General features: G+C 35.9%; 1 protein-coding gene across 6 annotated transcripts in view; it reads left to right on the top strand.

Annotated features, from left to right (window-relative positions):
* Window positions 1-19,278, top strand: part of PAM (peptidylglycine alpha-amidating monooxygenase) — a 146,115-nt gene that overhangs the window by 116,512 nt on the left and 10,325 nt on the right. For 2 of the 6 annotated variants that reach the window (XM_065860294.2, XM_065860297.2), the window contains exons 15-20: window positions 4,031-4,336; window positions 9,450-9,579; window positions 16,631-16,747; window positions 17,245-17,317; window positions 17,858-18,071; window positions 18,728-18,928. In XM_065860294.2, the coding sequence (XP_065716366.1) occupies window positions 4,031-4,336; window positions 9,450-9,579; window positions 16,631-16,747; window positions 17,245-17,317; window positions 17,858-18,071; window positions 18,728-18,928 (1,041 nt within the window). The remainder of the gene's footprint in view (window positions 1-4,030; window positions 4,337-9,449; window positions 9,580-16,630; window positions 16,748-17,244; window positions 17,318-17,857; window positions 18,072-18,727; window positions 18,929-19,278) is intronic. The other 4 variants (XM_065860295.2, XM_065860296.2, XM_065860298.2 and 1 more) reach the window with 4 other exon arrangements.

Here is a 19,278-nt window from a genome sequence, read left to right on the forward strand (position 1 = left end):
ACTAAGGGAGTGGAGCATCTCCCTTATAAGGAAAGACTGAGGGAGCTGGGTCTCTTTAGTTTGGAGAAGAGGAGACTAAGGGGGGCCCTTATTAAAGTCTATAAGTATATAAAAGGTGAGTGCCATGAGGATGGAGCCAGGCTCTTCTCGGTGACAAATGATAGGACGAAGGGTAATGGATTTAAGCTGGAACACAAGAAGTTCCACTTAAATATGAGAAGAAACTTCTCAGTGAGGGTGACGAAGCACTGGAACAGGCTGCCCAGGGGGGTTGTGGAGCCTCCTTCCCTGGAGACATTGAAAACCCACCTGGACATGTTCCTGTGTGACCTCATCTAGGTGTTCCTGCTTTGGCAGGGGGATTGGACTAGGTGATCTTCTGAGGTCCCTTGCAGTCCCAAACATACTGTGATACTGTGTGGTACTTTGATATGTAGGCTTCATGGATGTCTTTTGAACTTAAGGTGTAGAGGTTTCATATTCATTCCCTCAAACACATTTACTTAAGGTAAAGATCACAGTTTCAGAGCAGCTACACTTCAGACCACTTTCACTCTCTGAAGCACACCCTTTTCCATATATTCAGATGGTTCCTAAATATTCTTAACTGTTGTGGTTACAACACTTCTGCTTGATGAAAGCATTAATAAGACAAACTCAGTTTGGAAAATATCTCATCTATAGCCACTAATAGTGATGCATTCAAAGTACCTTACTCAGTAGTCCGCTGTTTGAAAATTCCTCTTACATCTTGTGATCATAGGCTCAGTGGTAGGAGAAAACCAAAACTGATCAATCTATTGGAGCTGAATCCCTGGTTAATAGCTGCCATAAATATCACTGGAATTTTCTGTAAAACCACCTTGTCAAAAAAATTTTTCCCTGGGTTTTTGCTGGTTTTAAGTTGGACTGCCCTGCTCTTTTCTTGCCCTCCAATGAGTCCTATCTCTTAACAGTTTCTTTTGTAGTAAGAGAAGATAATTTTGGACAGATAAATTGAAGCTTTTTTTTTTTTTGGTTGTTGTTGTTTTGGTTTGGTGTTTTGTTTTGTTTTTAAATCTACAAGCAATATGTGTTTTAGAGTACCATTTTACAAAAGAAATGTGATGTCTTTGGCTGAAGCAGGAAGTTAGCAAGCTTCATTGTTCAAACAGAATGAGCTTATGAGTTGAGTTAGGGATCTGAAACCTGTAGCATGTTGTTCTTTTTTATGACCAAGAATTGCAAGTAAATTGATATGACAGTTGATATGGAACTAGGAAAGAGTGGACTGGGCAAAGGTCACTAAAGCTGCTTCAAAAACGTCTGCAGTTTGAAATAGCACTTGGTTTGCTGGTTTAGGGAGGCTTCTCACACCACTTTTACTATTCAGACTTCTCCACTGGAAATTAATCACATATAGAAAAGTCACTGGACTTTGCTCATCTGTGGGTCTCCAGCCATGGACGAAACATTTATAAATATAAACTAATTTTTAAAATGATGCAAAAATGTAGTTTAGGCCAATGGCGAGTATTGTAACACTGAATGTTTCCTAGTTAAAGGAAATTCCTGGTGTGTTTCTACATCAGCACCAATTTTGGGGTGCTTTATGTAGAAAATAACCCTATTAATGTAATTATAAACCTTTCTCAGCATAAATATGGTTTGTATCCAAACCTTCTATTGTATCATACTTTTTGAATATTTGTATTTAGTCTGAATCAGTAACTGGACTAGTCGAATGGCAGTATTAGGATTTTGAAGCATTCTAGCTTCATAATTGTATTTGAAGCAAATAATTCATATTTGTTATATAGCCTAACAATTTCTTTGAAATTAGCCCTTCAAAAGATTAGCTTAGTAAGTGTTTTCTGACAGAAGATATTGGATATTTCATTTCCAGGGGCAAGGAATGGAATCCTACTCAAAAATCATTGATTATGACCATGACAGATTCTCTTAGGGTCATTTCCAAAAGACTTCATTTCCTCTGTCCCAGGCTGCAAGTGATGGTTTCTGGTTCTGGTTTTTGTTGTTGCTGTTTTTTGGTGGGGTTTTTTTGTTTGTTTGGGGTTTTTCAGTTGATTGGTTGGTTTGGTTGTTTTTTTGGGGTTTTTTTTGTGAAAGCTTCATTAGTTATAGTTTTAGTTTTCTAAAAAAATGTCATATATAATTGTGCTGGTTTGATTGAAAATGAGTTAATTTTCTTCATGCAGTTAGAAACCTTTATTTTTCATAGCTAGCACGATCATTATTTGAACTTAGTCTGAGAACGAGAGATAACACCCCAGCACAGAGTTAATGTTTTTAATTGCTCTTGTCTGAAAGCCAAGGACACTCTGAGTGCTCTGCCCACAGGTGTGAGGCATTGAGGAAGGGGGGCATGGATGGGGCAGGGTTTGACTGACATCCAGACTCTATCAATAACAGTATTCCATCCCATTAACGTCATGCTTTGTATTTAGGGAGAGTTGGGATCTTCTGGTCTCTTGGGTGCTCTAGCTCTCTCTCTTGTGTTATTCTTTGCTCTTTTTGTCGGAGTCAGGGAAGTTTGGTTCAGGACATTTAGTTCAGCCTTTTGCCATTTTGCAGAGGCCTCTGGGCCTTTTTGCCTTTTTTCCTCTTTCTCTCTTTGGAATCGGCTGTTCAGGACTGTTTGCTTCCTGGGACTGACTGCTCCTTGTGGACAGAGTTCATGAGGAATTGCATTCAGTATCTTTTATTTCTATTTTATGTATATATATTTACTAGTAGTGTATTAGTATTTTGTTATTTTATTGAACTGTGTATATCTCTGTGTATATCTCAATCTAGGTTTCTCCCTTCCCTTTCATTCTTTCCCCTATTGGTGAGTGAGCAGCTACTGTGGTTGTATTGCTAGCTTGGGTTAAACCATGACAATAGTCTGTCATAAAATAATACAAATTCTTAATTAGGAGTGATTTGTACTTGAAATGAAATAGAAGTATACTTACTTGCATTAAATCTTAAAGCATATTTGATGTCTCTTTCCATTCAGATGGTGCAGTTGTGTTTAACACAACTTACAATAGTTTCAGGCAGCCAAGCTATTTGGTTGGTTAGTAAATTCTAACAAGTTGGGTACCTGCTGGGTAACAGAGAATTAGAAGCAAGGGATATACTTGTCAGCATGTCATCACTTTATTTAAACCTGAAAAAAGAATTTAACACTGGCTTCATCAAAACCTGTTTGGGTGTTTTGAATATTTTGTGAAGAAAGTTATGGTTCTGGAATTTGCATACCTAATTTTAGGTTGTTTGTTTGGAACTATTGTTCTGGAGTTTACTGAAATGCTTGTTGCTGTCTAAGCAAACTATAGTGATAACTGTGTTGCTAGCAAGCAGCTTGAGAAAATACTGTTCGCTGGATTAGCAGAAGATATTGTGACTAATGGGTGTTAGTATGTGGAGGAAGAAGAGGTACAGGACCCAAAACAAATTAATAAATGAAAATTTAATGGATCACTCTATTATACTAGTGTGTCTTCTTTCTATAGTATGTTCTATGGAATCTGTTTGCAAATGTGCTAGCTTATTTTCTTACAGCCTAAGCTGCTTACGTGATGGCAGATTTCAAAGAAATATATTTTGAAATGCAACATGACTGTCTGTTATTGTCATTATTATTATAAGTGAACAAACCGATCAAACTATAGAATTTTTTACTCTTTGTTTTATAAAAATAGAATAAGTCTGCATTAACCTGACAAACCCAGATAATTCTATTATAAATATTATTTTTCTGAAATGTGCATACTTTTTTATTTTTTGATGCCAGCGTGTCAGGTGAAAGTAGACATTTATATGTAAATTTAAGTTAATAATGATTTGGCACTATCTTTTCAAGCCAGAAACTTGGCTCATTCAGTTCCCAAGGCTGAAACACTTCCATCTTATACTACTTTTGACAATGACTGTTTGAATAACTTTGGTACATTATACTTTGCTGAAGCTTTCTGAAACTACATGATCTGTTATAATTGTTTTTTTCCCTTCTTTCCTCTTATCTTTTCTCTTTTCTGTACAGGTGATTTCTATTCACTCCTTTCCAAGCTGCTAGGAGAAAGGGAAGATGTTGTACGTGTGCATAAGCATAATCCTACAGAAAAGGCAGAATCAGATCTTGTAGCTGAGATTGCTAATGCAGTCCAAAAGAAGGATCTTGCCAGAGAGATTACAAGTCATGATGAGGGGGACAATACTATTCTTGTCAGAGACAGAATTCACAAATTTCACAAACTAAAGCCTACCTTGAGGCCACCAGACCACAGACATTTCTCTTTACAACTGCCTAAACATGGTGAGGGAAGTTGGGAAAAAGAACATGTAGGAGGTGGGTTAGGGGTTAATTTTATACAATGAAATGCAATATAAGAGCTGTGATCCACATTAGCAAAATCTGAAGGGAATATCAGTTGATGCTTGAATGTATTTTACATGACAGTTTTCCTAGTTATGGAAATGTTTTCCCTCTGTTTTAGAGGTATTTGACTGGGGTTCTTTTCCCCTCAGTGTGTGAAGAAAGAATGTAAATCAGTGGCACAATACCAGTAATTTTTTGAACATGTAGTATTTTTTCTACTGTCAGGACTTTTCTTAATGATTTTATATGAATCATGCAAAAACAAGGTAAACGCAGGATATAGTAGTCAGGGGAAGTGAATAATTTTCTTGATACAAGTAACTACTATGAAATGATCACCGGGATAATCAATGCCTTTTATGATTACGTTGGTTTGTCAGATACAAGATTTTATAAAATTTGTTTCTGTACTTCTATCAGACATTTTTTCTTGCATTGAGAAAGAGTGATAGTTAATCCTGAAAAATTATTGAGAAGTAAAATATTCTGCGTATTTATTTCAAATTGGGCTTGGCTATTCATATATACTTGGACAGGCTGTTTGATTATACTAGGATTATAATTCATTCCCTTCAGGTTTCTATGACAGCAGAAACCATGGAAGTATTGTGTTTGTTTTACTTGCATTTTGGTCTGTGTGCTATTGATCATGTTTAGTCCTACTTGCTAATGTGGAAAGACAGATAATGCAGCATGTGACAAACATCTCATAAAAGAAACTGGTATGTATGCATGAAATACATCTGTATGCGTAGCTATAGCAGCACATCCTTTTATGTTGCAACCAGCCAGCTTGGTATTTCCAAGTACTGTTGTACACAAATATACATCATTCATAATTCATTTGATTTTTATTTCAGTTCAAAATGTTAACATTAATTGTCTATGCCTGTGTGAGATTCTGTTATAGTATTCACATTCAGCAAAATTCTGGGTTTGTGTTTACAAGAAAACTGAAGACATGAGGATTTTCCAATGTTATGTTATGCTAGTCAGTTAAATGAGAGCCTGTCAAGTTATTAGCGTAGGGGCAAAAAACAGGTGGGATTTTACCATGTACCTGACATAAGTGTAAATCATAAATAATTCCATAAGCAACACTGGAATTCAATACTTGGAAGAGTAGTGTGTGTAGCATTTCTGCAGAAAGAGTTTGTTCATTTCAGACTAATAGCATGTGTTATGTAGAGGGGAAAAAAGAAATTTCCTTTCTGTTATAACAGATCCAGAGGAGGAAGTGTCAGTGAACTGAATAAATGGCTTAGTTGGCATACCATATGGCATGAATTCTAACTACAGAAAGCATTTGCTCGACTACCTTAGTAGCTATATATTCATTTTGGGAGAATTTGTTGGCGGAGGACTAATTAATAAACAGACTTTCCAATGATGCAATTTTGAGTTACAACAAAAAGGAAAACTGAAATCTTAATTAACATTGATTTTTTTTCTCTGTGTTTGTGATACTGCTAACTATAGAAATTTGGAACTGCAGAAGCTGTCAGCGCCATCTTTCGGCAAAAGAGCTTTTAAGGCAATACATTCTTTTAAGCATATGTTGAATTTCTGCTTTGTGTAGTATTTTTGTATTAGAAAAACAGAACCTTTCATAACAGAATTTTTATTTTCAGAGGATGAGGTGGAACCTATTTTAACTGGTCTCTATTTAGTAAAAAAACTTGCACTCTTCATAAAAACCCTTACTATATTGCATTTAAAATTTTTTCAGTATTTCTTAGGACAAGACTGGTTGCTGTTAAATTAATTTCATTTAACTTTTGAAAAATTACTAGCCTTAAAATAGTCTAATATTTTCAGTCTTGCAAATATTCAGATACTAAACAAGTAACTGGTCTGAAATAGCAAGTGACCAATTTGTTAAGTAAGGTTCTTATAAATGTTATGTTTATAACTATACACTACTGCTCTTCCTGCAGTGTTGTTATCTTATTACCCAAGACTGTCCACTTAACAGTCAGCTTGTTCAACATCGCTGCAACCAGTGCAATTAGACCTCTTGATTAAAGCAAACAGTGTGATTTTTCCAATTTTTAAAACTCCTTTGTGTAGTGCTTACTTATATTTTTCAAGATTTAAATGACTACTCTGATGACAGGGAGTGTATGCAATATGACTAACTTTGTAGTGTTAAAAGCTAGCAGGAGCTTCCAGGGATTTCTGGACAGTGAATTGCAATTTTGCCAATAAATAAGGCTTTATTCTTTCATTTGTAGAGAGATTAGAGATGATTTGTATGTTCTAAATCTGTGTAATTCTTTATAGTTTTATTGATAAAAGGAATTACACTAAATTAGAAGGCAGAAGATCTGTTACTTGGTTTAGAAACCTCATTTACAACAAAATTGGTGGCTATATACATATATATGTCTATTAAAAAGTAATTATGAAGTATTTTAATGGCAAAAAGTAATTTTCTTTGTTTTCATGTATAACTTCTAAAGACCCTTTAGTTTTTTAGGGAGTTAATAATCAGTCTTAGATAAACAAAGTCTAAATTTAGTAAGAAAGTTTTTGTAAAAAGCTGTATGCCTTAAGAGAAACCTGTATAAAAGGACTTTCAGTATGAGAGTTTCCAAGGGAAAAGTAAAGAAAACAGTAGAAACCAATTTTGGGAGAGTGTGGGAAAATCTAAAGGTTGTGTAGAGACTGGAGTTTTTACAATTAGACTGTATTTCACCATCCATTCAATCTGTTGCTTTGATCTATTAGAAATCTTTTAGTCCTTTAAGTATAAACATTTTTTGTTTTATAGTACATATCTTTTGAGAGGCTGAATTTTACAGAGGCCAAAGAGGCTTTCTATGTTTAGCCTTTCCATTTTTCTAGCTCTTTTGGAAATGGCTCAGAGGCCAAAGGGCACTGTAACATGAAATGTACAAAAGTTTTCTGCAAGTTAACTTGAACTTATATGGGATGAGCAAGTGAGGAAGCAGATTTCCAGCCATTTATTCCTTTTAAAATGCTAATGTCCAAGAATATACCTGGTACTGTCCCTGCTGCAACCAACTGAACTGTACAGAATTATGAATATGTGTGATTTTTTTCTTAACAGCTTTTATTTTAGCTTGGAACTTTTGCTCAGCTAAAATTGCTACAGGGTAGAACTTCTTGTTTTAGAAGTTTCTAATTACTACAGTTTCAGATTCTGAAGTTTCTAATTCACTACATATGTTGATTTTATCAGGCTTGTCCTAGGTTTGTATTAGCCTAAAGAGTTTCTGTGTCACCTACTCTAGCCATGGTATCTAAAACTACAAAGGTAAGTTATTACCTGGCCTGTGATAGGTTTTCAGCACTGGTTTCATCTTTTTCCTGTGTAGATTGTAGAAAACGGTTTTCCTTCCACTCCATGCTTTCTGTTACTCCTCAGACAACATCTCTTCCAAGTGAAATGGAAGTGGGGGAGGGCAAATGCTTATCAGAAAAGCTGGATTGCAGAGGTGACCTAAGATTTTGGGCATTGTTTCCCTTTTCATTTTTCCTTTCATTAGAAGATCACTTCCAGCTGAACCCTCTCAAAATCCTTGGGTGCTGTGTGGTAAGGTCTGTGACCTGCCATGTGTGAAAGCGTGGGTGTTCTGACACTTTGTGAATGGGGATATGTGTTTCACTTGGCTAGATGGCACCCCAGTGATTGGTTTTTAGGATCATGACAAAACACAAACTTTGGGTGAAGTGAAAGTTGCAAAGTATAGTATGATGGTGTCAGACACATTGAATACAAGTGAAATAGGTCCACTTTCATGTAACTGCAAAGAAGTTGCTTTTCATTCACCTTCAGTTTGGCTATACATGCCTACATACAAAGTCTGCACATTAGAAATACCTGAATTATGCTGAAAAAAAACATTCTGAAAGAAAGGAGTGGTGGATTTCCTAACATGTAAAAGGCATTTTGTTTGTTTCTTTCTTTCTTCGACCAGAATTAGTGACATTTTACTGCCATTACATTTTTTGTTTTGGGGAATATTGTTCAATTATCTCTTAATACTGCCAAAGCAACCCAGACCAGACTTCCAAATAGCATTTAAGCAGTCAGTTTGTGAGAAGTTAAACCCTGCAGACAAGAAGCTTCAACTTTTTCCAATTCGGGACTGTTCATGCCTTTGATCAGTGTAAGCCTATTTTTACATAAAACAGAGGTTGGTGTAAACATCCTTTTATGTTTTTAATTTTAATCTTTAAGTGGAAACTAAATTTTTCTTCCTTGATTGAGTAGTAGGATTTAACTCAGACAAGAGAAGTATCCAACCTTTTACTAATGGTTCACTTGCTAAATCCTATGCAGCTGATTTAGTGTGAAAAGCAGATTTGTGTTATTCAAAAACTATCAAGAATTTATTCTTAAAAATAGTGTGTTATGGCAAAAACAATAACAGATATTCTACCCTTCTTCATCCCTTCCATCAGATTTAGACATCTATTTTCTATTCATGCCTATAATATTTGGATTAGGATATGAACTCTATCCAGAACTGATGCTTTTGTTGGCTGCAAGAAATGTCATAGGCATACGTCACAGAATTATTGTTTTATTTGATTCTTGTTGCTGTTTCTCGTTCTTCCCTGTATTTTTTTCCTTAGTGTTAAAAACTTTTTTGAAAGAAAGTGTGAATCAACCACTTCTGATATGTAGTTAGTGATACATAGTCTTTGTTATGTGTTTTTGATAAAGCACTGATAGGTTAATATTTAAATCTGCCTGCTGGTTTTTGGATAGTAGTTGTGTATTTCCGTAATTGTTCAATGTAGAAAGTATTCACAGAGCTCCTGAAACTTTTATAGTCTATGTATCTGTATCCTTATAAGATGGAGAAAACAATGGAGTCAGAAGAAGTTTTGAAGTTTCTGTTCAACCTCTATGTAGCATCATGCCAGTGCTCATGCATGCTCTACTGTGATGGAACTATGCTTGGAATTGAATTGCAATGCATTAATGGAACTATTGCATGTAAGAAAATGTCCATATGACTGCCAGCAGTCTGGACCAAATGCTAGTTAGCCATGTTTTTTTACAAATATGTGACATAAATGTCTGTCTTCTGTTTGTTTCTTTGGTCAGATTTCCACATAGAAGAGGCTGTGGAGTGGCCTGGGTTAGACCTCAAACTAGGCCAAGTTTCTGGGTTGGCTCTGGACCCTGAAAATAACCTAGTTATCTTCCACAGAGGTGATCATGTTTGGGATGAAAAGTAAGTAGATGCTCAGCTGACTGGCATGTTAGAAGGTCAAATTGGTGTGTGTCACTAGTGTATCTTCTCAAGAAAAGGCAAGATAGATTGTGGTTCCTTTTTGTTTTAAAATTTAGTTCTTTGGCTGAAAGTCCCTTCAGGAAACTCAGAATGGAAGTGGTGACTGATGGTTCAAGATGACAGGGTTACTTGCAGTTACTAGGTCTTTAGACAGTAAGGCTGTGTCTTCAGAGAAAAAAAAACATAGTTCATTAGGTCCTTAGACTGTAAAACATGTTAGTATGATATTCAGTGAGATTAATGATCCCTGCTTCTCCATGTTTTTTAGCAGGACTACTTAGACTGAGAGAATGATATTTTAATATAGTATGCTACTGTTAACATCTGGGTTTAAGGTATGCAAAGCTAGCTCCAAGTGTATCTTAATTTCTTTTTGTGTTTATGTTCACTGAACAGAATTATATTGTTACTAGGCGCTCTCTCAAAACAGGCTTTGTTCTACTGTTTATAAAATTTACTACATGTAGGGTCAATCAAAATAGAAAAAGAGAAAAGAAGAAACAAACCAAAATCAAAACCAAACCAAAACAAACAAACAAAGAAAATTAAGTCTAAACTTCATAATGGCCACTTTTAAGAAATTGTAAAGTAACATATTCAAAGCTGTATTATTCTAAGAACATAACATTTCAAATAAAGTATAGTGTCCTTAAGTCTTTGAGCTTTAGAATAGTGTGTCTAACTGTTGAGATGGACCCTTGGAAAAAATTCCATGAAATTGTAACAGAACAATAGGAAGAAATAGTACTAGCCTTTAAAACAACATTATGTAGTACCCTTTTTAAATGTGTTTTTAATCTTCTTTCAAAGTATCTGTTCTCCCTATATATAACATGCATAGAAGGCTAAACAGTAGGATTTTTTTCAACTCCCCATGAATTTATTTTAAGATAACATAGTTTCTGAAAATTAGAGCAGCCAGCTTTCTCAATCTTATAATAGCAAATTATGATTAGAATACCGTTTTATAACGGAAAATAAGGTTTTTTTTATTTTTAGCTAAATAACATAGTACAGCAGGTAAGGCAATCATTTATATCTCATGCATTATATCAGTGATCTCTCCATCTCAAGTGTTTATAAAATTTGAAAGGATGATGCATGCTACAACTTGTGTTACTCAAGCTACAAATAAGAACTGATATTTATTTGTTTTTGTGGGTTTTGTTGTTGTTTTTGTGGGGTTCTTTGGTTGGTTGGTTGGTTTTTTTCTTTGTTTTGTCTTGTTTCTGCTTTTTCATCCTCCTGTGCATGAACATAAGTGCTGTTCTTTGTGTTATTGAAGAAAGAATTGAAAAAAATATTAGAAAAAAGGCTGGGAGTTATATTAGTTTCTTACGAAATGTGTATTTTTGAGTGTCTGGCAACTGAGATACACCCACAACCCAGAGCACAAAACTGCAGCTTGAGACCAAGTAGTATTTGTAGACCCTACATATTTTAAATGAAATAACAAAATGTTCCCTAAAATAGCAAGTGAGCATAATGAATCAACCATGTTGAGAGATAGTTTGAACTTCATCTTTCTTGTTGTGTGGGTGCAGAAAAAGATCAGAGCTGTGGCCTGGTGGCTGGAAATCCACATACCTGCCAGCTGTGCTGCGTAACACTACAGGTTGACTTAACTCAGCCTTGTTCTTGACAGCAACTGGTGTTCATATTCTTAGTATTTCTAGCCTGTGATAATTGAACTCCATAGAAAAGTACTTTATATTTAGTATTAGTGGTGTTAGTCTGTATGTTAGTCCTGTGTGCAAGCTTGTCATATTTCCCATCATGTGGGAGTTGAAGTTGGAACATGATGAAACTGCTTGGCCTTGTAAATATTATCAGAAGCATTCAGTCCCAGATAAGTAACCAAGATGGAAGATGAGCTGCTGCTGACTGAAGGTCATTACTGGAGGGAGGCCAGCAGCAGGCTACAAAGATGAATAGGGGCCTAAAGTACCTTTTGTATGAGAAGAGACTGAGAGAGCTGGATCTGTTCAGCCTGGAGAAGCCTGAGAGGGGATCTTATCCGTTCTTAAGAATATCTCAAGGGTGCATGTCAAGAGGATGGGACCACACTCTTCTCAGTGGTGCCCAACGACAGGATGAAGGGCAATGGGCACAGACTGAAGCACAGGAGGTTCCACCTGAATATGAGGAGAAACTTCTTTGCTTTGAGGGTGACAGAACACTGGAACAGGCTGCCCAGAGAGGCTGTGGAGTCTCCTTCTCTGGAGACATTCAAAACCTGCCTGGACACATTCCTGTGTCGTCTATTCTAGGTGACTCTGCTTTAGCAGATGGATTGGACTAGATGATCTCCAGAGGTCCTTTCCAACCCCAAACATTCTGTGACTTCATGATTCTGTGATTATGAGCCTTCTGTAAAGATAAATACACATGAAATCCTAATTCATCTCAAAGGGGTTTTGTTCATAAGTATATTTTTTTCTTCTTTTTATAGAGCATGGTTATTCAATAAATAAGAAACCTAGTATTGGTAGGAACCCCTAAATCAAATAGGCTAAAACTTCTGTAGGCCTCTTAATATAGAGTATTGTGACTTCACTACAATATATTTGGAAAATGTGCCTGTGGTTAAGCTGTTGTTCTGTATCGTGGGGCACAGAGAAGATGCACACAAAAGTATGCTCAGCCAGTCATCCTTCCATTTTTGTCTATGGGTATGTCATGGGCATATGAAATAGCCTGGGCACCCTTTCACGGATTGTGCTGAAAAAGGAGGAGTGTATGTGTTCTCATTTGTCACTGAAAAGGAATAAAAATGAGTATTTAAAAGGCTTTTATAATTACTATTGTGGGAGAAATAAGAAGTTTTCAGACTTACAAGTTAATGTTTATCATTAGCTGCAAATACAGAGTTTATAGAGTATAACATTCCTTACCAAATCGTAAACAAGATTAATCAATCAAGCCTGAAAGCCCAGAATTTATTTTCTCTATTTCAATACTTCACCAGCATAGCATAGAAACTAATTAAAGATTATCTGTGCTGTTAGTCAATGCCCAAATGTTTGTAAAATATTATTAATATATGCCATAAAAGCTGTATCCTCATTCAACTAAATATAGTTGGATGAATGGTCTGTGTTTTTTTATAAGGCAACTGCAGAACACAAAAGCAGTTATGCAATGACGTGCCCTATAATACAGTAGCAGCCTTTCAGTCACTGTAGCATTACTTCTGTGAATGATTTTTAAAAAAATCCTTTTAAATCAGTCAGGTTCATTTACCACCTCATCTCCTCAGTTTTAGAACAGTCTTTGCTATGTGTAGAACGTGCTGTTCAGAATGAAAAAGAATAGAACTATTCAGCTGACCAAGCAGTTAATCAGTTTATTTTGCATTTTGTGATGAAAAATGTATACTATTCATGCAGTTAATAAAAAACATAATGAATAACATAAACTGCCTTCTAGTTACTGCCATCTTAACAAGCTAGACAGGTTAATTTAGGCTGAGCACATTACCACAACAGTGATGGATATTGATCAAGAATAGAGCTCAGGGTTGTGCCTTCAAGAGTTACGAGATCAGGTGATCTGTCTAAATTTAAATGTAGCCCATCAGGAGGATGTTAGATTTAGCAATAAATTGTTTGTATTAGTGTCAAGTGGCCATCTGAGAAATAGAAAAATAGATGTGGAATTACACTGGGGTTTGAAATTAGAAGTAGTGATATATGCAGTGTATTTTAGTTGTCTTTTGATATCAAACCACAGAACCTGTTAGAAAACCATACTGCAGAGCAATATTACATACAATAGTAAGGTGTTCAGTTATTTTGTTTGGTTGGTTTTAGTCTTGCTTATTTTAAGCTAGCAGTAGTCAGTATCATTTGTGTCCTCATCAGCTGAAACAAAGGAATGTTAGCTAATTGGGAAGTTGGTCTCAAATGTTGGGAAGGAAAGAGTGACACTGATTCTGTAGCATACCAGTCTTCCTCTTAGAAAAGGAAATTTGACAGGGAGATGATGTGTGGAAGATCACTCTCATAAACTCATTTCAAAGTTCACTAGGCTTCCTTTGCATAAAATACCATACAATCTCTTCTTTACACTGAAAACACTTGTCCTGTCCCAACAGATGGAATGAGGCTTGACCCGGGATGCCATGACCCACTGCCGGAGAACATGGCACAGACTGATCAGTCCTCCTTTAGAGCCTCTGTCTCCTATCCCCCCAAACCACTTCTCACAGAATTATCCCACTTCTGACACCAAATAAACTGTCCCGTCCCAACAGATGGGGTGAGGGATGAGTTAACTCTGAACGCGACACGCACCCTGACTCAACAGATGAGATCAGGTGTGAGTTAACTCCGAGTAATTCTGCGCGGCAATGCAAAGTGAATGACAGACAATCACTCCGGGGTCCAATCATGAATTTACTAAAAGCACATGGTGGTATACAAATTACAGCAATTAGTGACTTGGCAAAAGTATGTTATAGTACCACAAAACTTATCAGTACATTGACAGCAAAAACCCTTCTAAAAACGGTGGATTGGCAACAATTAGTAAACTGTAATGCAAAACTTAACAAGACTTCAGCAGCAGAACTTAAAATTATATTACTTTATATGTTTAAGAAAAAGGAAGAGAGAGAAGAGGAGAACTAAGATATCAGAAAGAGAGAGAGAGAGATAGAGAGGGAGAGTAGGATATCACTGCTCCACAGGTACATTGGTCCCGCATCGACCTCCGGAGGTGGGGACGCGTTGAAGATTTACACACCGCCAACCTGTATCATACGTGAGGTTGTTTTATAACCCAGTTCATTTACATGCGAGATAGGAGAAGGCGGTTCATCTCCTCCCTCTGGTCGCTCTTCATGCTAATTAGGAAGACTCTTCTGGAAATGGGTCTGGGGTCTTCAAACTAGGGGAAAGTTCATGGTACTGACCAGAAGTGAGTTGTCTTGCCTGTCAGGGGTGGCTTTTGGTTCATGGTTTCTTCTGGTAGTTGGTTGTCCGACAGATGGTTCATCTCTATCATCCCAATTAGGCCATGAGGCCTTTCACAGCAACTCTGTTAATTGTCCTTATCTTCCAAGGTGTCTGCCTTCATGGCCATAAAACTTCAGGAAAGATAAAATGAGGTGTCATCTATCTCTTCCTCCCAAAGTAACAAAAAACAGTCGTTTAAGGCATAACAAGGTCTTTGTTCTGCTAAGGATTGGGGGAGTGCTTCAAGGTTGTCACAACACTCCATTCCCAGAAGAGCAGGGAATACTTCGAAGTCTGAACAGCACTGTTACTAAGAAGCAAATCATAATAAGGAAAACCAGTGGGCTTTTTAGGTGGTCTAGATAGTCAGTTCTCTAGAGATACAGTCTTCTTTTCTGTGCGATTTTGTTTGTACAATACCATACCATTACTAGGTTTCTCTCCTGTTATTATCTGTGCTGATTAATAACATTACTTCAGTCTCTGTGGTATTGGTTCTCCAGTTGTGGTAATCTATACCTAGAATAAATCCTTACAAGTAGCAGACTTATTTTTAAATAAAACTTTAAAACCAAGAGAATTTGTCACAGAAGCCTGCCATCAGTAAATGTAAAAAAAGAAAACAACACCTGTTGAGCCATGGTCAAACAAGCAGATAAACATCAGCAGGCCATTGTGTGCCAGTACCATTCACACTATGTCTCCGTATAGCATCATGTCAGAGTGTTCAGGAGGGCTCAGTAGAGTGTTTTAGTAAATATCAGCTGATACTTAATCATTCATAGTGAAAAGGATTTGCTGACTTCTGTTAGGTATTAAATGAATAGTTTCAGCTATTTACCATATGTAATGGCAATGTCTAATTATTATTTTTTAATTGTAGCCTATGCAGAAACTTAAACACATCCTGTCAGAGATTTTTCTGGTTATATATGAAGCCAGTATTGCTTTTCCACGTTGAAAATTCTAGACATACAAATATTTAATGCTATGGAGAGTTGAGGCTGCTGGGACTGTAGCATACAATGTTTTAATAGCTTTCTTCGTAGCCTTCTTTGTGACTACAAACTATATACTTGTTTACCAAATTGCATCAATCGTAGGTGGATTTCTCTTGGGAATAACAAATAGATTTGAAAATACACGGTGGGAGTGGGGAGTATGTCTTGTATTCACACACTTTTCATCCACAAATACCATTTTCTAACATGTAGACTTAAATTTTGTTCAAAATATTTTACACTCCATTTTACCTTCACTAAATACTGAACATATATTTCAACAGGTTACAGTGATAGCCAACGTCTCCCTAGGGCTACAGACAACTATATTTTTTATTCTTTGTTAAACACCAGATAATTTTATGCCTAGTAAATACCTTCTGTGAAGTTAATGCTGGTTCTTAATGTCTGAAATAGTGACATGTTTAAATGTTATTTGTTAATATATTCTATGTACCCTGAAAACTCAGTGTAGAGTTGTGGTGGTAGGAGAAATACACATCATATCCTGTAGTTTTCTGAAAAGGATAAGAACTTTAAGACCTGAATCTTACAGTAGTAAGTTCTAGAAAAATATTTGTGTTTAAAAAAAGAAAAACCAGAAGATGTGCAAACACACACACACTGCCTTAGTATGAAGTATACCTGTTTTTACGGACAGTTATGCCCTGGTGATTAGTTACATTTTTATTTAGGCTACATTGTTTGAATTCCCATTTCTGTATTTCCAAACCAAAGGCAAAAAAAAAAAAAAGATAGGTTTTTTTGTTTGCTTGCTTTAGGATTATCTTAGTTATAGCTGTGTTGATTTGGTGCTCCTTTAGTTTGGAAGTCATAACCTCAGTAGGAAGTGCAAACATCCAACACTATAACTCTTATCATTGTACAGTAATTAATAAGTCTTATTTAAAGAAAAAAAGAAGCCAGTAGAAATTAAACAACAAAACTGGGGTTTGGGGTTTAGTTTGCATATGTATTGTTCATCACTGGAATTGTCTAATGCTGGTTTTCTGTTCCACTATTTTTGTGTAGTTCTTTTGACAGCAGATTTGTTTATCAGCAAAGAGGACTTGGACCAATCGAACAGAACACAATTATTGTCCTGAATCCAAGTAATGCAAAGCTGCTTAATTCCATGGGCAAAAGTCTGTAAGTTATTTTTACTATTATCAATAGAATTAACATTTCTGTGTATTTTACTCCAAAAGGTCCATAGACCTGTTTTCACGTTTTTTATATTACACTGTGTGATAGCAGCCTCTGATTTGTTTAAATTAATAAATAAATTATTGCAAAATCAACAACTCATAAAAGTAATTTGCCATCTTTACCACGTCTTCTTTTTGTCAATACAATTTCGTCTACCAGCCAAATTAACAGAAATGCAGATCTCCTGAGTATTGTATATTTTCCTTAAAGATACCAAATCTCAGCCTGAGTGATATACCAGAGATCAACTGAATTTCAGAGCTAACACACACTCCTCAAGAAAATTCTGTGCCATAAATGTATCTTTTTCATTAAAACTACAGGTAGTTTGTATGTACAGCATTTTTAATTTGTAGATAAAAAGTGGAATGTTCACATCTAGATCATTCTTTCTGAAAAATGTTTTAATCTTGATTCTTCTACATTTGTGCTTGCAGATTTTATTTACCACATGGTTTGAGTATAGATAAAAATGGTAACTACTGGGCCACTGATGTAGCTCTCCATCAGGTATGTTTTTGAAGCTTTAATACTAGGACATTGGTATTTTGCCAAAAAATGTTGTTTGTTTTTTTTTCCTAGAGATTTGACGTAAGTTATGTATCTAGGCCTGTTAAGATAAACTTTAAGAATATGCCTACAGAAACTGACCCCTGTGGCCTTCATGGAATATAGTTGTCTTGAATAATTTGCTATATGGACATAGTATTCAGAAAGAAAAGTATCTGGTTTAAAACAATTATTCTTTTGAAAAACAACAGTATTTTCTGCTACATCTTTGCTTATCAATTTTCATATGTAATTAAATCCAGAATGTGAAACTCATTTGTTTGCTGTAATCATAGGAAATTTGTATTTTAGGCAGAAATTTCCTAGAATCAACACTAGTGAAAAGCTGGTAGTAGATGTCATAGTCAATATATTAAGTTTATGTTTGATATATAAATTTATTTTCTACACAGTAATAGATATTTTCCATAAGCATCATCCCTCTTATATTTCACTTTCCATAACTGAAATCTCTTCTCTTTTCCCATCAACTGAAAAAAGGTTTTCAAACTGGGAGCAAATAACAAAGAACCATTACTCATCTTAGGAGTGGCTTTGCAACCGGGGAGTGACAAAAGTCATTTCTGTCAACCAACTGATGTGGCTGTGGATCCGATCACTGGCAGCATTTATGTCTCTGATGGCTACTGTAACAGTCGGATCATTCAGTTCTCTCCAAATGGATTGTATGTGATGCAGTGGGGAGAAGGTACAGGTCAGAGCTCTTGGTGCTTTACCCATACTGCTGTTATCATGAACTCATCAGGAACCATGAGATTGCTGATGTTACTATTACTTATACATTTCTATTACTGGAATACCATCCAGGCCCTCGCTGAATTTCAGCCTTGTCAGTGCATTTCAGTTTTCCCTCTTCTGTTCGAACAGCTATATACAGTTATTATATATTCACTAAAAATTAAAAATGGGAATTTGTTAGCATGCTTTTGCTGCAAGTATTAGCATGTCCTATCTGATCAAGAAAATGTCCTGACTTTCATGAAAACCTTATTTTTTTCTTGAACATTTGATCAAATAGTATAAGCCTTCACTGTTTTTGCAAGATTTGTACCATGATCCCATCTATTTTAAGTTTTATGAATAATTACATTTCTGCCTTACTCAGATTTATATATCAGTCATTAAACTATGCCAAATATTGTAGGGAAATAGCAAAATCACAAATTCAGGATTTGCGAAGACAGTGCAAAGGCTACCAGAGTTTACCTACCTAAATGAGTATTAATAAAACTGCTAGGAAAAGAAAGCAGGCTGAGTTTTTCTCGATGTTATGTTATGTGACATATTGCTGTTTCTAAGCAAAACTGACAATTTCAGTCTGAACACAAACCTGGATATTTTGTATTGCAGAGACTTCTTTAGGCAGAGCCAGACCCGGACAGTTTCGTATCCCTCACAGCTTAGCCCTGATCCCTGACTTCAGTCAGCTATGTGTTGCAGACAGGGAAAATGGTCGAATTCAGTGCTTTGGGTTAGAGACTGGAGAGTTCATAAGAGAGATCAAGCACAAGTCATTTGGAAGAGAGCTGTTTGCAGTTTCATACGCTCCAGGTAATCTTTTTTCCTGTTCTTCAGATTTCAAGTAGTTGCTTTATGCCAGTATATCACAGCACACAGTGTTTTTTCATAAAGAGTGCTGTCATGTTATTTAAGGCCAGATATTTATTCTCTTTCAAAGCAGAGCTGATGTAATGGAAGAATTTTGAACTATGCTGTTTCCCTGCTTACAGAATGAGGGAAGCTTGCATATAAGCTCTGTTTCTGAGAAATTACTGAGTAGACTCCCTAAATGTGATGTTGACAAGTAGATGATCTTATTTGCTTCCTAGTGACTGCACACTCCATAATTAGTTGATAATAACATTTTAAAATATTCATTTCAAGCTGTATTGAAGATAGCA

The sequence above is a fragment of the Patagioenas fasciata genome, chromosome Z (genome assembly GCF_037038585.1).
Source record: "Patagioenas fasciata isolate bPatFas1 chromosome Z, bPatFas1.hap1, whole genome shotgun sequence".
In the NCBI taxonomy this organism is placed as follows: Eukaryota; Metazoa; Chordata; class Aves; order Columbiformes; family Columbidae; genus Patagioenas; species Patagioenas fasciata.